The 20,737-nt window shown below is 37.9% G+C and overlaps 1 protein-coding gene across 1 annotated transcript in view; it reads left to right on the plus strand.

Moving 5' to 3' along the window:
* The window catches only part of LOC131356322 (Fc receptor-like protein 5), an 82,232-nt gene that overhangs the window by 6,888 nt on the left and 54,607 nt on the right, over nt 1–20,737 (plus strand). Inside the window, exons 4-7 of the mRNA XM_058395226.1 lie at nt 5,951–6,286; nt 8,395–8,670; nt 9,110–9,358; nt 20,441–20,476. Coding sequence (XP_058251209.1) covers nt 5,951–6,286; nt 8,395–8,670; nt 9,110–9,358; nt 20,441–20,476 — 897 coding nt within the window. The remainder of the gene's footprint in view (nt 1–5,950; nt 6,287–8,394; nt 8,671–9,109; nt 9,359–20,440; nt 20,477–20,737) is intronic.

Here is a 20,737-nt window from a genome sequence, read left to right on the forward strand (position 1 = left end):
ACATAATCCCTTTCACCACTAGAGCTAAAATCCTAGTATGGCAGTTGGTAAAAGTACAAGAATGTGATGATCCACTTCTTCCTTCTGAACAGCTCAAAGCCTGGCAAAGATGGGAAGCTGAACTGGCGCATGTACCCCTGATCATCTCCATGCCTTGGTGTTATGTATCAGCTGCACCAGATGTCCCAGAGTTAAACGAGAACTCCACGTCTTCTGCAACACCTCTGAGGCAGCCTACGGGTCAGTGGCATACCTCTGTGCGGAATACCAAGGACAGGTTGAGTTGGCATTCATCCATGCCAGATCTAGAGTATCTCCAAAAAGGCAACGATCAATGCCTAGGCTTGAGAGCTGTGCTGCTCTCACTGGAGCACAGTTAGCCAAACTATTTCATAAGGAGCTCTCACTGGAGATCAAGAACACGTTCTTGTGGAGCGACTCAAACAGTAACTCACCCCGGCTGAAATCAAAATTCTGCAGACTCAAAGTTTTTGTGGGAACCAGAGTATCTGAGATACAAGAACTTACTGAATGTCACTACTGGTGCTATGTAGATTCAGAAAACAATGTTGCTGATGGACATTACACATGGCAAACCCTTGACTGAATTATCCCAACCCAGTAGATGGTGTAAAGGACGGACATCCTCGACCTACCACCTGAATCATGGCCAGAAAGCCCTGCCATTGGACTAAATGAGGACCAGGGCCATTGCTAGGGCTAATCATTAGGGCTAGGGCTCAAGCAAAGAATTATTTTAAACTAACCCTGAATGTTTTATCCCGAATTTTGCCACCAGAGTGTGGAGGAATTAAGTAAATGTTGTTTGGTCTAGTTGAACACTGTTGCCGTTTACTGTATGCGATTTTGACTGACATCTCTCTTTTATTCAGATAAAAGTCTAACTTTTAATTTTAATGTTAACACAGATGATAAAAGTCAGCTAACAAATGTGTGTTGTGTCAAAAAGGAGGCCCACTGTCTCTGATTCTGAAAACCCCTGACATATAGGACCCTTTTGAATATAATTCCATACCTAAGATGTACAAAAGCCTTTAGGTAAATAAGCCTAAATATAGGTCTAAATAAAATATAAACTGTTAAATGCTAATACTTTCTATTCTTCAACTAATGCAGTATCTAAGTTAAATTACATACATGGCTTAGGTGAACAATGGGCCAGAACAGACTGTCTATTGAAAAATAATTCTCAGCACTATAAATACTAATATGGCAACTGACCGTTTTGCTCAAGTCATTGTCTCAGAGATACTCTCTGATGATTCCACCCACAGAGAAATAGGATAGGAAAATTCACCAAGAGCATGAAGTAGACAAGATACAAGCAGCAAGACAAGTGAGAGAATAAGAGATGGGAGACCAATAAGAGAAGAAAAGAGAGCCTATAAAAAAATTAACAAAGAATAATACATACAGTAGTGCAGCATAAATGAGGAATGAAATAAGTATAATATAGATTATTGTAAAATAATAATTAAAAAAGGATCTACATGGCACTGCTTCACACACACTCTGTAAAAGAGATAATATTGCATGGCATACCTGTGTGAGAGAGAAAATAATGAATTTAATGAACTCCTTTTTTAGTAGCAGGATTCTGAAATGATGGGAGGAGGCAGAAAAAAGGACTGAATTTAAAGTTGCATACTGTTTGTGTTAATTTGTGTTTATTATTAAACAATATTACATAAAAATGCCCTTACAAAATGTGTTATTCTTGCTTACCCCTCTCTCCCTAATTAGCCCCCTAATGTTTCGGGCCTCAGCTCCTGATGTTTGCAAATTCTAGAAATGCCCCTGATGAGGACCCCACTGAACTCTGTGTTACAAAATTTATTAAGGCAAGCCCAGTTAGACAGTTTCCCCACAGAGTATTGTGCTCTCAAAACTGGTAAGCCAATCCCTTCATCCAGTCGTTTACTCACATTGTCACCACAGTTGGATGAAACGACTGCACTCATCCACATAGGAGGACGACCATGGCAAGCCACCCACTTGATTTACAAGACCATATATCCCATAGTTTTAGACTCAAAGCATCCTATTACCCTCCTTCTGGTAAAGAAGTATGATACCAAACTCTGCCACCCTGGTCCAGAAAGGGTCTTCGCAGAAATGAGAAGACACTACTGGATCCTCAGAGGAAGAGAAGCAATACACCACCATTAGCATACCTGTGTCGAATGTCAAAGATGGAGGGCTACATCAAACATTCCAAAGATGGCAGAGCCCCCCGGCAGACTCCGCTTCATTAAACCACCTTTCTATTCTACAGGTGTGGATTGCTTTGGCCCATTCCTGATAAAACAAGGAAGGAGCAATGAAAAAAGGTGGGGAAGCATTTTCAAGTGCATGACTACCTACTGTGTTCACCTAGACCTGCTGATTAACATGGACACAGATTTGTTTCTGATTATTTCTTTATGGTGCATGGTTCCAGATCTAGTGACCCCAAACTACCTATTGATGGGGCGGCCAGATGCATCACTACTGCACGTGGTCTACCCAGAATCTGAGATTCTTAGTCGGAAAAGATGGCGACACTCACAAGTATTGGCTGATCAGTTTTGGACAAGTTTTATTAAGAACTACCTGCCCACCCTGCAACCATGTCAAAAATGGATGAGTGACTCTAACAATCTCACTGGAACGGTTGTGACGATAATAGACCACCATCTTCCCCAAGGTCTGTGGCCGTTCGGCAAAGTAATAACCACATACCCTGGATCAGATGGTTGTGTTCTTTCAGCAAAGATCAAAGTAAAAAACAAACTCTAGCATCAACCAGTAGCTTGTCTCATCATACTGCCTGCCATTCCAAATGATAACCCTTCAACAGACTTAACAAGGAAGATAGAAAGTACATTTGCACAACAAATGTAGGGGTGGCTGTAGAAGAGGAAGGTCAGCTGCTTATTCATTCAAATCATACAGGATGCAGTATAGCAAGATAATATTAGACTCCCAAAGATCTCACGCAGTGATCCTGTGCCGATCATGTGAGCATACAGCCATTCTGAATGCAGAATTAATCTAGTGACCACGCTAAAGAACTGTTTAGTTTCATTTTCATTCCATTACAGCCAGATGGTTCATACTTTGCTTTCCTCCTAATTCCTACTAAATTTGTGTGCAACAGTGACGACGGACCACAAACATAGCAACATGTATATTAAAGTTGTTTAATTGGGGTTCCTGTCTCTGTGTCCTTACCTCCACTCCATTGAGATGGTCGAGTCTACCTAGCAACCAGTCTACCCTCACTACACATAAAATAACAAGACTAAAATTGACAAATACAGTGTTTCTACGCTTCAATCCAATCATGAATTTTGTTACATAAAAAAATATACTGAATACCAGCCACGTAAGAAAACACACAACTGTAAGATCTGGTATCAAATGTTAAATATAAATGTTTGTTTTAGACACAAAGCATCTGTTAGACACAGTGAATCTACTGCTTATGTTGTAAAGTGAAAAGCAGCTCCTTCATCATTTCATACCAACAGCAAAACACAAACCGACTGTGAGAGTGAATCCTCACAGCTCTGTCTACACTGGAGACACCGTCACTCTGAGCTGTGAGATACAGTCGACTGGATGGAAGTTCCAATGGCTCAAAAGTAATCAGCAGTTACAGAATCTGAACAGTGTACAAGTGAAAACACTTACCATGACAGTCGATAATGCAGGAGAAACAGAGTACCAATGTCGTGCTGGCAGGAGAAACTACTACAGCCACTATTACAATGACTATTACGACGACTACTACACAGATCTTAGTGATTCTGTCAAGATTACAGTGAGAGGTATGTTATAGTTTTGTTCATAATCACAAGTTTGTTAGACAGGATAAGAAAGAATATCATGAAAACGGTCAAACTTTTTTGTCACTCAGTTCAGAAAGTGAAACCCATATATTATATAGATTCATTACACATACAGTGAAATATTTCAAGCCTTTATTTCTTGAAATTGTGATGATTATGGCTTACAGATGAGGAAAACCCAAAATTCTGTGTCTCAGAAAATTAGAATATTACATAAGATCAATAAAAAAGGATATTTCAAACAGAAATGTCAGGCTTCTGAAAAGTATGTTCATTTCTATGCACTCAATACTTGAGTGGACCTCCTTTTGCATGAATTACTGCATCAATGCAGTGTGGCATGGAGGCAATCAGCCTGTGGCACTGCTCAGGTGTAATGGAAGCCCAGGTTGCTTTAATAGCGGCCTTCAGGTCATCTGCATTGTTGGGTCTGGTGTCTCTCATCTTCCTCTTGAAAATACCCCATAGATTCTCTATGGGGTTCAGGTCAGGCAAGTTTGCTGGCCAGTCAAGCACAGTAACACCATGGTCATTGAACCAGCTTTTGGTACCTTTGGCACAGTGGGCAGGTGCCAAGTCCTGCTGGAAAATGAAATCAGCATCTCCATAAAGCTTGTCAGCAGAAGGAAGCATGAAGTGCTCTAAAATTTCCTGGTAGATGGCTGTGTTGACTGTGGACTTCAGAAAACACAGTGGACCAACACCAGCAGATGACATGGCAGCCCAAATCATCACAAATGACTCACAAATGACTGTGGAAACTTCACACTGGACTTCAAGCAACATGGATTATGTGTCTCTTCACTCTTCCTCCAGACTCTGAGACCTTGATCTCAAAATGAAATGCAAAACTTAATTTCATCTGAAAAGAGGACTTTGGACCACTGAGCAACAGTCCAGTTCTTTTCTCCACACCCCAGGTAAGATGCTTCTGACATTGTGTATGGTTTAGGAGTGGCCTGACACGAGGAATGCAACATTTGTAGGAAATTTCTAGGATTTGTCTGAAGCTCCCCCAAATTCTTGAATGGATTTTGCCTGACAATCCTCTCAAGGCTGCGGTTATCCCTTTTGCTGGTGCACTTTTTCCTACCACACTTTTTCCTTCCACTCAACTTTCTATGAATATGCTTGGATACAGCACTCTGTGAACAACCAGCTTCTTTAGCAATGACCTTTTGTGGCTTACCCTCCTTGTGTAGGGTGTCAATGACTGTCTTCTGGACAACTGTCAAGTCAGCAGTCTTCCCCATGATTGTGTAGCCTACTGACCCAGACTGAGAGACCATTTAAAAGCTCAGGAAACCTTTGCAGGTCTTTTGAGGTAATTAGCTGATTAGGGTATGACACCATGAGTTTCCAATATTGAAAATTTTCACAATATTCAAATTTTCTGAGACACAGAATTTCAAGAAATAAAGGCTTGAAATATTTCACTGTATGTGTAATGAATCTATATAATATATGGGTTTCACTTTCTGAACCGAGAGACAAAAAATATTGACCTTTTTCATGATATTCTAATTTTTTAAGATGTACCTGTATGTTTAAAAGTATTTCTCATTTGTCCCATTGTAAGAGTTTAAAAACACAAAAGCCACATAGCTATTACTTTGTTTTCCAACATATAAAAGTCTTCAGGACAGATGAGTTTATGCTTTGCAGTTTTGCCCTAACATGACAAGATGCATTTTTTATATTTATTCTTTAAAATAGTGACAAAAAAGATTGTTGGGAAAAAATGTTAATGGTAAGTGGGAACAGGAACTTTTCAGAGTTTTTAATTTATTAAATAAAAATTGTTTTAGAAGTTTAAAAGGAATAAATGCTGTTATAGAAAAATTATTTATATTTCAGTGTGGAAACATTAATTTGGCATGTGTAATATTTGTAATTTTTACTCAGTTTTTAGTTGGTCATTCATACTGAAACAGGGCTGTGTAAAATTATATGGTGTTTCTGTAAGACATCATGACTGCTGACAGATTCTAGTTACACTGACTGTATCAGGTGAGTGTGTGAGGATTTCTGAGCACTCATGAAAATGTGCAGTTAGACATTCATGTATAATTGTTTTTTTATTTCCTGTGTAATAGAGAGATCACAAGCAGTACTGAGTGTATCTCCACAGAGCTGGCTGACTGAAGGAGACTCAGTGACTCTAAGCTGTGAGGTTACAGACTCCTCTACAGACTGGACATTCAGCTGGTACACAGTTGTTCCCTACAGAGACGGCTTAACTGGAATAAATAATAATGGTGGCTATAGCGTGTATGTGGAGCTCCTCTCAGACAGCAGCAGAGGATCTGGAGGCAACTACACTCTCAGTCCTGCTGCTCTTAAACACACAGGAGTTTATATGTGCAGAGGAGAGAGAGGAGAACCAGCCCTTCACTCACAGTACAGCAATCCACAGCCACTATGGATCACTGGTGAGGAAAATTAACTGTTGTGTTGAAGTGTAGAAAAGTGTTAATGTAAGATTAGATTAATGCAGCACTTATTTATTAATATGCATAAGGTCATTAAATTGTTGTTATTATTTTGTTTGTGATTCCCTGTAATTTTGTTATGTTCTCCACCCTTTATCATTGGGTAATTTTCCTGGTGTGAAAGAATGACACTAATACTCAGGTGACAGTGACATCTGGTGGTACAGAGACAAAATGCTCCTCATTGTGAAATTTACTGTAAATGTTAGTTATTTAAAAAAAATTACAATTACAGCTGTAGTACTAGCAGCAGATAACTGTGAAAAAATAAAATGTACTATAATAACATTCCTGTGTCACAAAGCAGACTCACAGGGGTTGGACGCAAACACAGAATGTTTTTATATAAGAAAAGTCACAGAAAAATGCAGAACTAAACAGTCACAAGAAAAAAGGAAATAGATACAGGTAAAAGTGTTGGATTACAATACACAGGCACTGTCGGAACTCAGACTCCTCTCCGAGTGGACATATCTCAGGGTGGAATTTTAGATTGTGTCTATTTCTATTATTTCCATAATCTTACCCAGTGAATTCAATAAACTATCAAATACTTAGCCAAAATAACGGAGATCTCAGTCAGCCGATGAGAAGAAGCAGGTTTCTTTATTCAGACATGCAGTCAATCACATGCTTTTCTGAAGAGAGCAGGTGGTCTAAAAAAAACCCCAAAAATTCCCCTCTTCTTATACCTCAGGCGCCCCATGGTGCCTCCTTGTCCAAATTGAAATATTTCCAGCAATTTCACATTATTTTCAATGTATGGCTAATTTAATCTCTCCTTCCTTAATTTACATACTTAATATATTTTCTTATTTGTCCTGATACTGCCCCTTAATTAAAACATCCTCCCCTTGATGACATCAATGTTCCTTCTCTCAATGTTCCCCGTAATTTCAGACTTACTTGGAAATTCTACCTAGAAGGGCATGCTTCCTTCATTTGACCGCAACCATTCGGGTACATGATGTTTACAGCGATGTGTACATACCTCGATGTTTACAACGATGTGTACATACCTTGACCTTTTCGCTGTGTCATCTTAGTTAGATGCGCTTCTATCTCTAAGATTAGATGTGCTTCCATTTCTTAGTAAACCATGCTTCTATTTCTAAGTTTAGATGTGCTTCTATATCTTCGTAAACCCTCTATGTCTGAATGTAAATGTGCTTCTATTTTACCTATTAAGCGATGCTGATAAGACGCTGTTATGTCTAGCGTATGTATGTCTTCTCTCACCTGGGTGACTATTCTGGGCCCTGAAAATCCCTTCACTTTCACACTTCTCAGCACCAAAAAATCCCCTCAATTTTATAGTTCTGAGTACCAGTTCTGCATGATTATAATAAAGGTTATACATTTGCATTAATCAAAAGCAAACTACTAATCAGTAGCTAAATATTTTTGATAGATATTTGATAGATAACCACTACTTTTAAGCAGAGTATTGCTATTTAAATTTAGGCATATAATTTTATCAGACAGCACATTGAATAATCCAAATAGCAGTCAAAAACAGGCAAAGGTCAATCAGGAGCAATTCAGGAAAACCAGAGGCAAGCAGAGTCAAAACTGGAAAAACACTACTAAATAAACATGACTTAGTAATGTCACATATCTACAGAACAGAAAGTATACATCGCAGCAAAGAACTGAAACCGAGGCACTTAAAAGGGGATAAACACATAAAATAAGGAACAGGTGCACATAAAAGTCTGTTAACTGAGAATGTGGGATTTATGGTGGTTGGTGGAAGTTGGAGTCTGTGGCAGTCAAAAACTGAAGCCATGACAATACACTCCTGTTAATTCTGTAAAAAAGCAAAATAGCTGTAAATATATTCATATTATGAAATAAATCATAATGCAGTACACCGTCTCATTTCACTGCTTTAACTGCCTAATCATTTACAGTATAATCCTGTAAAAAGAGTTTTTGCTGCAAAATAAACACCACAAGATTAGGTTATATTATAGTAATGTCCTGCTCATTATATTGCATGTTTCCTCTTTAGTTTTCTATTAACATGGCTCTTTTCTGTGTATAAGATGAATCTTCTCCAGTCTCTCTGATCATCAATCCCAGCAGAACTCAACACTTTACTAATGACTCTCTCTCACTGAGCTGTGAGGACCAGAGTAACTCTACTGGATGGACAGTGAGACGATACACACACAGTGAGAGAGTGTTAGATTGTTCACACTGGGGATCAGTTACAGGATCTACATGTAACATCGGCTTCCTCTCCACATCCTACACTGGAGTTTACTGGTGTGAGTCTGAATCTGGAGAAAACAGTAATCCTGTCAACATCACAGTGCATGGTGAGTCTTCATGGAGTGTGTTTAAAAGGGAAATGTTTCATTACAGAATATTGAGAACTCCAAGTTTACAATTGTGGAAAAACACAGCAATCTTTCTCTCAGAACATTACCTGTAATTTCTATAATGCTGAGTATGAATACACGCATGCTTGCTAGTAATAGCACTAGTTTTACTAGTACCAGTAAATGAACGTGGGATCAAATTAATATTCGCTATTCATATACATATATATCTGTACTGATGTATCCATAATTCATTTGAATGTTTTCTCATGAGCTAGTGTAGGCAGTTTTCTGCAGACTTGAATTAAACACCTGCAGACTCTACAGGCTTAGAGAGTTTTAAGTTATATACAGATAAATAAGAGAACTTTTATTTATTATCTACAGACACATCATAGTGTCTGGATTTCCTTCTTTGTGATTTTCTGTGTTCTAGATGGTGATGTGATCCTGGAGAGTCCTGTCCATCCTGTGACTGAGGGACATCCTCTGACTCTACGCTGTTTATATCACAACCCAAACCCCTCAAACCTCCGAGCTGATTTCTATAAAGATGGATCAGTTCTCCAGAACCAGACTACAGGAGAGATGATCATCCAAACTGTCTCAAAGTCAGATGAAGGTTTCTACCACTGTAAACACCCAGAGAGAGGAGAGTCACTGAAAAGCTGGCTCTTATTCAGATGTGAGAAATCATTTGATATTTGATTTTTTATTTGATTTTTCCCTTTGAATATCAGAGTTTCTGTGTTTGATTGCTGCTCCTTTTCTCTCCTCAGTCTCAGGTTCTACATCCAGTGGTTTAACAGTAGGACTGGTTGTGGGTTTGGGATTTTTGTTTATCGCTTTTCTGATCTTAATGATCCTGCTGTGGTTCTGCAAAAGAAAAAAAGGTCTGAGAACTGATTTAGCTATGCTATGTAGAATATAACCAGAAATATTAAAGAGTGTTGCATTTTGATTTTTTTTTATCCATGATGACATTAAAGTCATCTGTTGCTGCTTCTGTCGTTTCATCGCTGACCATGCCGCAACTGCGATACCTGTTCATTATACCTTTCAGTGAGCTAGTTTTAGAGTGTGCACTCTCTACATTTTCAAATGCTGAATGATAAAAGAAGCTAAAATTAAACCCAGAGTTTATAGATCTACTCTAAAAAAGCAGCTAGATGTCAGTGTAGTTTTTTCTGCAGGAGACTGATAATGACTGATGTTTATATTGATGAGTTATGACTGATGTATAAAAAAGCTAAAGATCATTGGATGGTTTTGTTCTCAGCTACTGCAGGTGCTGATGCTGATGTGACTTATGCTGAGATTGAACTAAAACCAACAAAAAAAGCAAAGAGAATAAAAGGTAGACCAATATGATCCCATGCACTCTTGTTTTATGTAATGAATAAAACACTCTGTTGTGCTGTTATAGGAAAATAATCAGTCACAGTGTGGTGTGATGAAGCAGAGTTACAGCTTCAAAGTTCTTACACTGAAGGTGACTATTTTCCCATTACAGCACATCCCAAAGTGTTTAACCACAGCAGCTTCCCTATTTAATTTTACAGCATGTACAGAATAAATATTAATTCTCTTACCAGCCTCTTGAAGTGAATGTTACAAAATCTATCTGTCCTGTTACCGAGAATAAAGTCAGCTGTCTTGATTTCCCAGTCAGAAAACGTCCTAAAATGAATACAGTGCTAATACTGGAGACTCCTTCCATAAATGTGAAATAAACTTCTTATACAAAACTTCATATTATATGTTTTTTGAATAACACATCCCCATAACCCCCCTAGAGAAATTTTAAGGGATTACAATGAGCACATTAATATAAACCTGTGATTTATAGCTGCTCTTCTGTCAGAGCTGCTGTTATAGAAAATTAATCAACACCTTCTGACCAATCAGAATTCAGAATTAAACACTGCTGTGGTCTAATGTATTTTAATTGTGCATGATTAAATATCCAGACAATTTTCTGCTTAATAATTTAGATCACATGATATCTGATTTCCACTAGAAAAGGCCAGTGTGGCTGATGATACTGTCTATTCAGCGGTGAAGCACAACATGGAGGTAAAACTCATGACATTTACAGCATCATTCTTAAAAAACCAAACACCATGAAGTAAGAAAGGTGCATTATGGAGATTTTATCATCAACCAGTTACAGTATCCATGTACACAAAACCCACCTCACAGAATCTGTAAGAGTTCATCCATGTTCATTTGGAAGCTGTCTAGATAACGTTCCATCATCCCAGTCAACATGGACCATTATGACAGAATTAACTATGGACATACAAAATAACTTGAATAACTGATTTGTTTCCTCTGTCACTGATTTAACAAGTTAACTAGTTTATAACATCAATGACAGCAATATCAGGAGAAATGTATTTATACATGTGTTTATTGTCTCTTTCTTTCTCTCTGCAGTGAGCCATGTGTCTGTTCTGATGAAGCTCCAGTTATCCAACAGATGGAAGGAAAACCTATAGATAGATAGATAGATAGATAGATAGATAGATAGATAGATAGATAGATAGATAGATAGATAGATAGATAGATAGATAGATAGATAGATAGATAGATCACTTTAATAATCTCAAGGGAAAATTCACACATTACAGCAGCATCAAAAGAATAGCATATGCAGTAAGAAATTATCAAGAGTAATAAAATAAATATGTGAAATGTATTGTCCAGGATGGACATTAGTTTGTTTAGTGTCTTCTTTCCCACAACCACATCAAAACAGTTGAGGGAGCATCCCAGTACAGAGCCAGTCTTCTTTATCAGTGTGTTGAGCTGGAAAGAAGACAGCACTCGCAACATCAGACGTAGAAGATCTTCAACATCTTACTGCAAACATTAAAGCATCTGAGCTTCCTCAGAAAGTAGTCTACTCATCCCCTACCTGTACACAGCAGTAGAGTCTACTCATCCCCTTCCTGTACACAGCAATAGAGTCTACTCATCCCCTTCCTGTACACAGCAATAGAGTCTACTCATCCCCTTCCTGTACACAGCAATAGAGTCTACTCATCCCCTTCCTGTACACAGCAATAGAGTCTACTCATCCCCTTCCTGTACACAGCAATAGAGTCTACTCATCCCCTTCCTGTACACAGCAGTAGAGTCTACTCATCCCCTTCCTGTACACAGCAGTAGAGTCTACTCATCCCCTTCCTGTACACAGCAGTAGAGTCTACTCATCCCCTTCCTGTACACAGCAGTAGAGTCTACTCATCCCCTTCCTGTACACAGCAGTAGAGTCTACTCATCCCCTTCCTGTACACAGCAGTAGAGTCTAATCTTCCCCTTCCTGTACACAGCAGTAGAGTCTACTCATCCCCTTCTTGTACACAGAAGTAGAGTCTACTCATCCCCTCCCTGAACACAGTTCTCTGAGCGATCCTCTCATGCTGTTGCTCTGAGGCTGAGTGTTTTGGTGGATTTGGGGGAGATTCTGCTCCTTCTTGTATTTCTTTATTGTACATCACTGTATATCGTAATAGTGTTTCTATGTTTTTCAGTAATGACAAACAAAAAACAGCAAGAGGGAACAAATTTATTTGATGAATTTCCTCTGGTGTTCTTAGACCTCAGTTTATCCTGATATCAACACAGAAGAGTTTGCTGTGATTAAACCAGGAATCCAACAATTTGGGAATATTTCAGTTTTAGACTGCTGGGTGGAAGAAGGGAAAAAACAGTGACTGAGGCCTCTGTGGAGTCCCAACTGTATAAGTAGTGGATGAGTGGATACTGGATAGTAATCCCAGCTGCTTTATGGACTGTATAAAGACTGAAAACATGAAATATCCTTAAACAATTACTGAACAAAACACTGTATTCATAAATACGTTGCTTTCATGCACGTGTCACTTCCGGCAGCACTGCACGAGCTCCCGGCGCCATCTAGCGGCTGTGTGCGGGACAACATTAACATCTCAGCTATTTAAATAAGTTTGATAAAATATTCCTTTTCCACCTGCTGGTCTACAGATACAGAAAACCTGAGACATGTCTTTGTAATAGAGAGATCGGTGGATGTCTGGAACTGTGTTTACAGTGTGTTACTATTGATGTTTAAAGTAAAGAAGAGAGAACATTTATTTATTATTCTAAACATCAACATAAATCAGATTTGAACATAAAGTATCATCTGATTTAAATGAAAGTTATGTGATTATTAAAGTTAAATATATCGATCAGAACTGAGTAATTTTAATGGTTGGTATTTTGTGTGGTCAAGCATGAAATATTATTTCAGGAAAGCACAGCTGTATATAGGATTTATCTCCTTCCTGATACTGACTTATGACTGATAACTGATTTAATCTCTGTGGTATTATTAGCATTAGAAACTATTTGCCCTGTTTGCTCTCAGACAAAGGAACCAATTCTACATTGAATTTATTTCTATAATCATTTATTTCCAGCACACTATAAACTCATGGCTTAGAATAAACAATACACAATAACTAGTTTAAAGAAACTTGTTAGGGTGTTCCTTATTTTTTGTCCTGATTGTTGAGAGGTTTATTATAAACACTTGTAGGGTTTGTAGCTGCACACACATTCATCATTAGTAGATCACATGGCCATAAAGTGTTCATTACAGAAATACTTGATAGCAAAGAGTAATTTTTGTTTTATTCACTTTTCCTGATAAATCTCTGAACCACTCAAAGCACACAGCTTACCCACAGCATGTCCCATTAAACCTGCTGTGAGAAACCCTGGATTTCACTCCAATATACCATCATTCAACAGATAGAGGGCGCTGTGCACATTTATGTAGGAACTTTACAGGTACATTTAACATTTTACTTATTTACACACCATTAATAAAAAGAAGTTATAATCTGCTGCAGGGACGAGACACACACTGAGAGCAGGTGAATATAACACATTTCAACACATCAATATGGTGAAGTTAAAACTCTAGCCTTATACAAACATACACATTAAAACTGTCAGAAAGCCTGTCATAGGAACTAATGTTGTTTCCATACGTTCCAGTTTCAGTGTAGTGCAGAGACAGAGACTGTTTAATAAATGGATCTCTGTAAAGAATCTCTTCTCCAGCTGCTGATTCTCTGACAGGAAGCCTGTCCATAATCGACCTCCTCTGTCAGAGGAACTGAATTTGTAGTGAGGATTCATTACAGCAAAAACAAACACCTGACTGTGTAAAACACATATTATTTCTGGGGGGTGAGGGAGGTGAAGTGTGAAGATGTACTTGTGAAAGCAGTGACTAACTTTTAACTTCTGATAATGTGGGTAAATGGGTAAACTCCACTGACATCACTGAAATCTTTTAAAGACACACGGAAAATCACCGTTTATAGTCAGAAACACAGCAGCGTCAGCTGGTCATACCCTCACTGGCCAATTTATTAGGGTTATTTATTATTATTATTATTATTATTACCTATTATCTTGTTACTGGAACACTATACTATTATCATTACTGGTTATATTATATATGGGCATTGATGATATTGTGAAGTTGTTTAATGTTTTTTGTATTCTACTGTATTTCTCCATGTGTTCTCTAAGGACTTTTATTTTGGTATTGTGTCTTCCGTGATGGAGGGTGATGTAATGGGAAGGGAAACATGGGAACAAAGAAAGGGAGAGTGGTCTCCTCCCAGTTCTAGGCCTTTTGCTCAATAAAAGTTACCAGCCGTCCATATTTTCAAGTCCATCGTCTTTATTCAGATCAATCCACAGGCAGCTAAATCCCATGCCTTACAATACTATGATACTATTATAATAGAATACACTATATGAATAATAATTCTTATTTAAAAATTCAGGTTTCGTCATTTTTGCTATTCATCATCCTCAGAAACATTTTCCTGGTCAGAAGCTGCAGTGGTCACCTATATAATGAATTTAAGTTGGGAATGCTGGTGCAGCAGGTTGTGTTATCTCTAACAAGAAAGTGTAAAAAGAATATATTGGGGTGCTCAGGTTTGCTCTGGACCACTAGTGATGTTCCTCATATGAGAAGAAGGTGCTGTGCTGTGATCAACTTCAGGAAACATTTTATACTGGTTAAGGTAACATTTTTGTTATGGTCTGTACTGTGAAGCATCTCAGTGTAATAAGTTCATTCTAATTCACACTAATGTCAAACTATTGTCTAGTCTTATTCACTTATTTGGGTCAAATTTATCAAAGAATTATGCAAAAAAAAACTCATTAGACTTGTACACTGACACACACATGGTAGTGACAGTTTTAGAGGCCTGAGGACAGAGAGAAGTTGGCAGTTGTGGTTTAGCTTCTTTTTTTTGTCTGTTCAGCAGTGAAGAAGGGGAGGAGGTATGAAGCTGGATGTGTTAAAGCAATAACTCTGACTACAGATCACAATGTCATCTGCAAACATTATTGTCCAAGGAGACTCCTGTCTGGCCTCCTCTGACAACTGGTCCATCACCATAGCAAACAGGAAGGGGCTCAGAGCCGATCCCTGATGCAGTCCCACCTCCACTTTGAACTCCACTGTCTGACCTACAGCACACCTCACCACTGTCCTGCTCCTCTCATACGGCAGACATTTTCCACTGTTCATAGGAGCCTGTGTGAGTCAGGCCTTTATGGTCAAATTGTGGCAAAGAAACCATTACTTCAGAAGAGACTTGGTTGGACCAAGAAACACAAGGAATGGACATTCCTGAATGTGTGAAGCATGGAGGAGGAGGTGTGATGGTGTTGGGGTGATTTGCTGGTAACACTGTTGGTGTCAAAATTGAGAGCACAATTAACCAGCATGGCTACCACAGCATTTTGCAGCAACATGCCATCCCATCTAGTTTGTACCTGTTGAGGCCATCATTTGTTTTCCAACAGGACAATAACCACAAACATATAAGAGTTATATGTTCAAGAAAGAGAGTGATGTAGTGCTGCATCAGATGACCTGAGTTCCACACTCACCTGATCTAAATCCCACTGAGGTGGATTGTGATGATTTGGACTGGAAAGTGAGTGAAGAGCAGCTAACAAGTACTCAACATCTCTGAGCAAAAGGTGGCTACTTTAAAGAATCAAAATTATATTCTGGGTTATTTAACATGTTTTTGTGGGCTACATAATTCCATATTTTATACTGTCAATTTCAACATCTTCAGTATTAATATACAAAGTTGAATACAAAGGAGAGCAAAAAACATTGAATAAAAAGGTGTATACAAACTTATGATTACAATGAAAACAATTGCAAAAGCATCAAACAATTTGCCAAAAAAAAACAACAACCCAGCAACACTAGAACATTATGCTATGACAGGGATCCAGACACCACAACTGACATTGACAACTTTTACACTGAACTGAACGTTCATGTGTCAGAATCTACATACAAGACGAGTCATAATCAGACATTGTGGTGGGTATCTCTCTCTCTCTATCTATCTCTTTCTATCTCTCTCTCTCTCTCTCTCCCACTCACTCACTCTGTTACAACACAGGAAGTGGTAAAGCTTTAACACACACCTCTGCTCTGTCAGTCAGTCAGTCATTAGAGGGACAGGATGGAGCTCAGTCCACTCTCTGTGATGCTCTGTGAGTAAATGTTCTCTTTGTGTCTTCATTAGAGTGAGTGGTGGGGTATAAAGTTGTTCATCTGCAGTCTGAATGTCCTGAGTGATGATCTTATTGTGTGATTAGGACATTGTGTGTACTTCAGCATGACTGTTCAGGTGGATCAGTGTCTCCATATCTGTTATGAGAAGGGTTTAGTTTGATGTGTATCTACTCTCAGTAACTATGATAGTTCAACAGGTAAGAGTACAAGTAGAGCGAGTTTAAAACACAGGGTTTAATCTAATGAGAGTAAATGAGTCTTTATTGTTGGAATTTGTATCTGATGGTCTCCTTCTGGTGGTGTTTCCTGTATAGTCTACATTTCTGTTTTTGTTTCTATTATGGACCGTACAGGGAAACATGTGCACTCTAATACACACTAATACCAAACTAATGTACTTCACATTTTTAAAATACACTTCTCACATTCATCATTCTTCAAACACTTCTTCAAACACATTCATCATTCTTCAAACACTTCTCATTAGTCCTGTACACACAGAGCAGTGACAGTGTTAGAGGCCTGAGAACAGAGAGCAGTGTGCAGATGTGGTTTCTTTTTCTATTTTCATGTAGTGGTGGAAATTTAGCTGCGAACAGTAAAAGGGGAGGGGGTGTGAAGATGGATGTGTTATAGCAACAACTAGCTTTTTCTTTTTTAACTGTTGATAATGAGGGTAAATTTAACTCCACTGACACTCATTGAACTCTTTTAAAGCCAAACAGGAGACAAAACAACTATTCAGAGTGATAAGATTTCAGAACATATCCTCACTGGCCATTTTATTAGGAACAACTGGTTTATTAGGAACAACAACCGGTTATACACTGATCAGCCTTATGATCAGTGTATAACCGATCAACATTATGACCATCTGCCTAATTATTGTGTTGCTCTCCCGTTTGCTGCCAAAACAGCCCTGACCCATTAATCACATGGTGGAACCAGAGTCTTCTGGATGTGCTAAAAGTTTTAACAAAAGCATTTTAGCATTAACAAGAACTTCTGAGAAAATACCTAATAACGTTGCCATTTTTGTTACTATTATGGTCTGTTCAGGGATACTTGTTCCCTCTAATACAGATTAATACCAAACTAATGCACAGCCTTTAAAAAGATCACAAATCATTATTTATTAATAATTACTAATTATTATTTCTATTTTAAAAATAATAGCAATGCATGTGCAAAAACAAACACTTTTCCTTAGTCCTGTACACACAGAGCAGTGACAGTGTTACAGACCTGAGAACAGAGAGCAGCTCGCTGGTAAACATTCAGGTGTGAAGAAATGAAGGTGTGAAAAAAATGTGCAGGGGTGAAAATGTGCATGTGAAAGCAATAGCTCTCTTTTATTTCAACTTTTTAATGTTTTAATGTGGATAAATTTAACTCCAATGACACTTATTGAACTATGGTAAAGCCAGGACATCTTCAAAAAGAGAAAATATTGTATAACCTACAGTAACATTTTGTTACTATTATGGTCTGTACTGTTAAGCATCTTAGTGCGATAAGTTCAGTGTAATACACACTAACACCAAACTATTGTCTAGTTATTTTTTTTACTAATTTACTAATTTGTGTCAAATCTATCAAAGAATTATGCAGAAAGAAACACTTCTTGTTAGCCTTGTACAGTGACACACAGAGTGCAGTGACAGTTTCTGAGGTGTGAGAACAGAGAAGTGTCTTCCAGTTGTGGTTTAGCTTCTTTTTTTAATTCAGGGTTGTTCAGCAGTGAAGAAGGGGAGGAGGTGTGAAGCTTGATGTGTCAAAGCAACAACTGACTTAAAACCTTTCAACTGTAAACTCTAGGTGGATAAAGGTCACCAAACTGACACTTATTGTGTTGTTTTAAAGCCAAAAGTTGATCAGACTGAAAATGTTTGCTTGTTGCTTGCATTCAGGGTTTGATTCCAAATTCTGAGCCTCACACCTGAATCATGCACAAAACAATAGAGTCAAAGTCAAAGTCAAAGAAGCTTTATTGTCACTTCAACCATATATAGCTGATGCAGTACACAGTGAAGTGAAAGAACGTTCCTCCTGGACCAGAGGTGCTACACAGAACAAAAACAAAGTACAGGTGATGCAGACAAACATAGAGCTATACTATTCCTACTAGGAGCATTCTCTAGAAACTAAACATACAACATAAGTGCACAAGACAGATGACAAGACAAAACAGTGCAGACAGACAAGACATATAATGCTGACTATTGTGCAAAAAACAATGTTAACAGTGGGTGCACAGACGGATAAAAACAGGTTAGGACAGTGAATATATCAGTAGAAGTAACAGAAGTTATTAAGTTAAAACAGATACATGTAATTAAAGTGACTAAGTGAACAGTTTAAAATATTTAAAGTATTTATAAAATATTCAAAGTGTAAACAAAATCAATGTAAGTGATGTGTGCATGTAAACAGGACAAATTTTGTGCATGTGTGTGTGTCTGTGTGTGTGTGTGTCCAGCTCAGATCAGTTCTTTGGTGAGACCAGCTCTCTGTTGTGTGTGTGTGTGTGTGTGTAAAACAACCATGTTCAGCACAGTTCAGTTCTCTGTTGAGATACCTGATTGCCTGAGGGAAGAAGCTGTTTAACAGTCTGGTTGTGCAGGTCTGAATGCCTCGGTACCTCTTTCCAGATGGCAGAAGGGTGAAGAGTGTGTGTGAGGGGTGTGTGGGATCATCCATAATGCTGTTAGCTTTACAGATGCAGTGTGTGGAGTAAATGTGCATAATAGAGGGAAGAGAGACTCCGATGATCTTTTCAGCTATCCTCACTATCCGCTGCAGGGTCTTGCAATTCCCAAACCAGGCAGTGATGCAGCTGCTCAGGATGCTCTCGATGGTCCCTCTGTAGAAGGTAGCCAGGATGGGACGTGGAAGATGAGCCTTCCTCAGCCTTCGCAGGAAGTAGAGATGCTGCTGGGCTTTCTTGGTGACGGAGCTGGTGTTGAGTGACCCGATGAGGTCCCCTGTCAGATGAACACCAAGAAATTTGGCGCTCTTGACGATTTCCACATTGGACCCGTCGATGTTCAGCGCAGAGTGGTCACTCCGTGTTCTCCTGCAGTCAGAATTAGAAGTGGAGATGCATTAGATTTGAATCAACTTTGTCATTGTGCATAGTACACATACAAAGCCAGTGAAATGCAGTTAGCATCTAACCAGAAGTGCTTATTTACAATAAATTACAAATAAATATATAAAGCTATGAGGAGGTGATGTGTACAGAGGAATGGATATCTTTTGTAAAGGAGATTTAGCAGGTATTATAAATAGTGATATATGTGGTCTAAATATGTATTTACAAATAATGGGCAGTGGTGAAGACATGTTTAGAATATTACATGCTGAAGTGGATATACTTACATATATACACCGATCAGGCATAACATTATGACCACTGAAAAGTGCCGTGAATAACACTGATTATCTCCTCATCATGGCACTTGTTACTGATATGTATCTTGGAGAGGAAAATAAAGCAATAATAAAAATGGTGTTCAAAACTACTCATGATGTCACCTCATGAGTAAATTCAAATAGGCCCGAAAAATGATCCTCAAATCAAATATGTGGAAAAGATGATCTGCTGTGGCGACTCTGAACAGGGAGCTGCCAAAAGAACAAAAACAACATTGGATATAAAATAATACAATTAATTCATTCGGTAATTTCATGTGGAGTTGAGAAGCAAGGGAGTGGAAAAACTTTTAAATGAGAAAATGGACCAGAAACTTTTACTCCAGCAAGTGTGTACAAACCTTTAATAAAATTAAACTTTATATATAAAACAGCCTGGTCTATGACCTATTAAAAAGTAAAGAATAGCAAAAGTAAAGTAAAGTAAAATAAAAATAAAATAACAAAAAATAAAAGCAAAGTATATATTTGGTTACTTTGCACAATAATTTAAATTAAACACTTTCATGAGCAGAAAAGTGACCTTTGTATAAATCATATGAATCAAGTTATTGCATATTTATTATTTAGAGAGGTTAAAATGTATTTCTTATAGATGGTAGTTTAGATTTCCTGAAGAATATTTAATCTTGTGGGTTCTGTGTGTCTAAAATGTTCTGTTTTCATTAGCAGACTGAATATTTTACATATTTATGTCATGTTCTGTTTCTGTTTCCTTTTTAGTGCTGATTTCACTTATACCAGTGGCCCAGGCTCAAGGTGATTTATATGTAGTTTATCCTTTATATTGTCTCTATATTTTGTTTTGTTTTGAAGTTGAAAAGGTTGTGCACAATTTGGTAATTTGTTCCTGATTTATTAATACAGTTTTCATGGAGTATGGCTGCAACATCAGATTTGAATAAATAGTTTTAAATCTCAAATAGTTTTATGCTGCTTAAATGTCTTAACACATTAAATATAAAACAATTTTATATTAAATTTTATTGACAGCAGCATAAAAGAGCAACTGACATAACT

Source organism: Hemibagrus wyckioides, linkage group LG07 (assembly GCF_019097595.1).
Source record: "Hemibagrus wyckioides isolate EC202008001 linkage group LG07, SWU_Hwy_1.0, whole genome shotgun sequence".
Lineage (NCBI taxonomy): Eukaryota > Metazoa > Chordata > Actinopteri > Siluriformes > Bagridae > Hemibagrus > Hemibagrus wyckioides.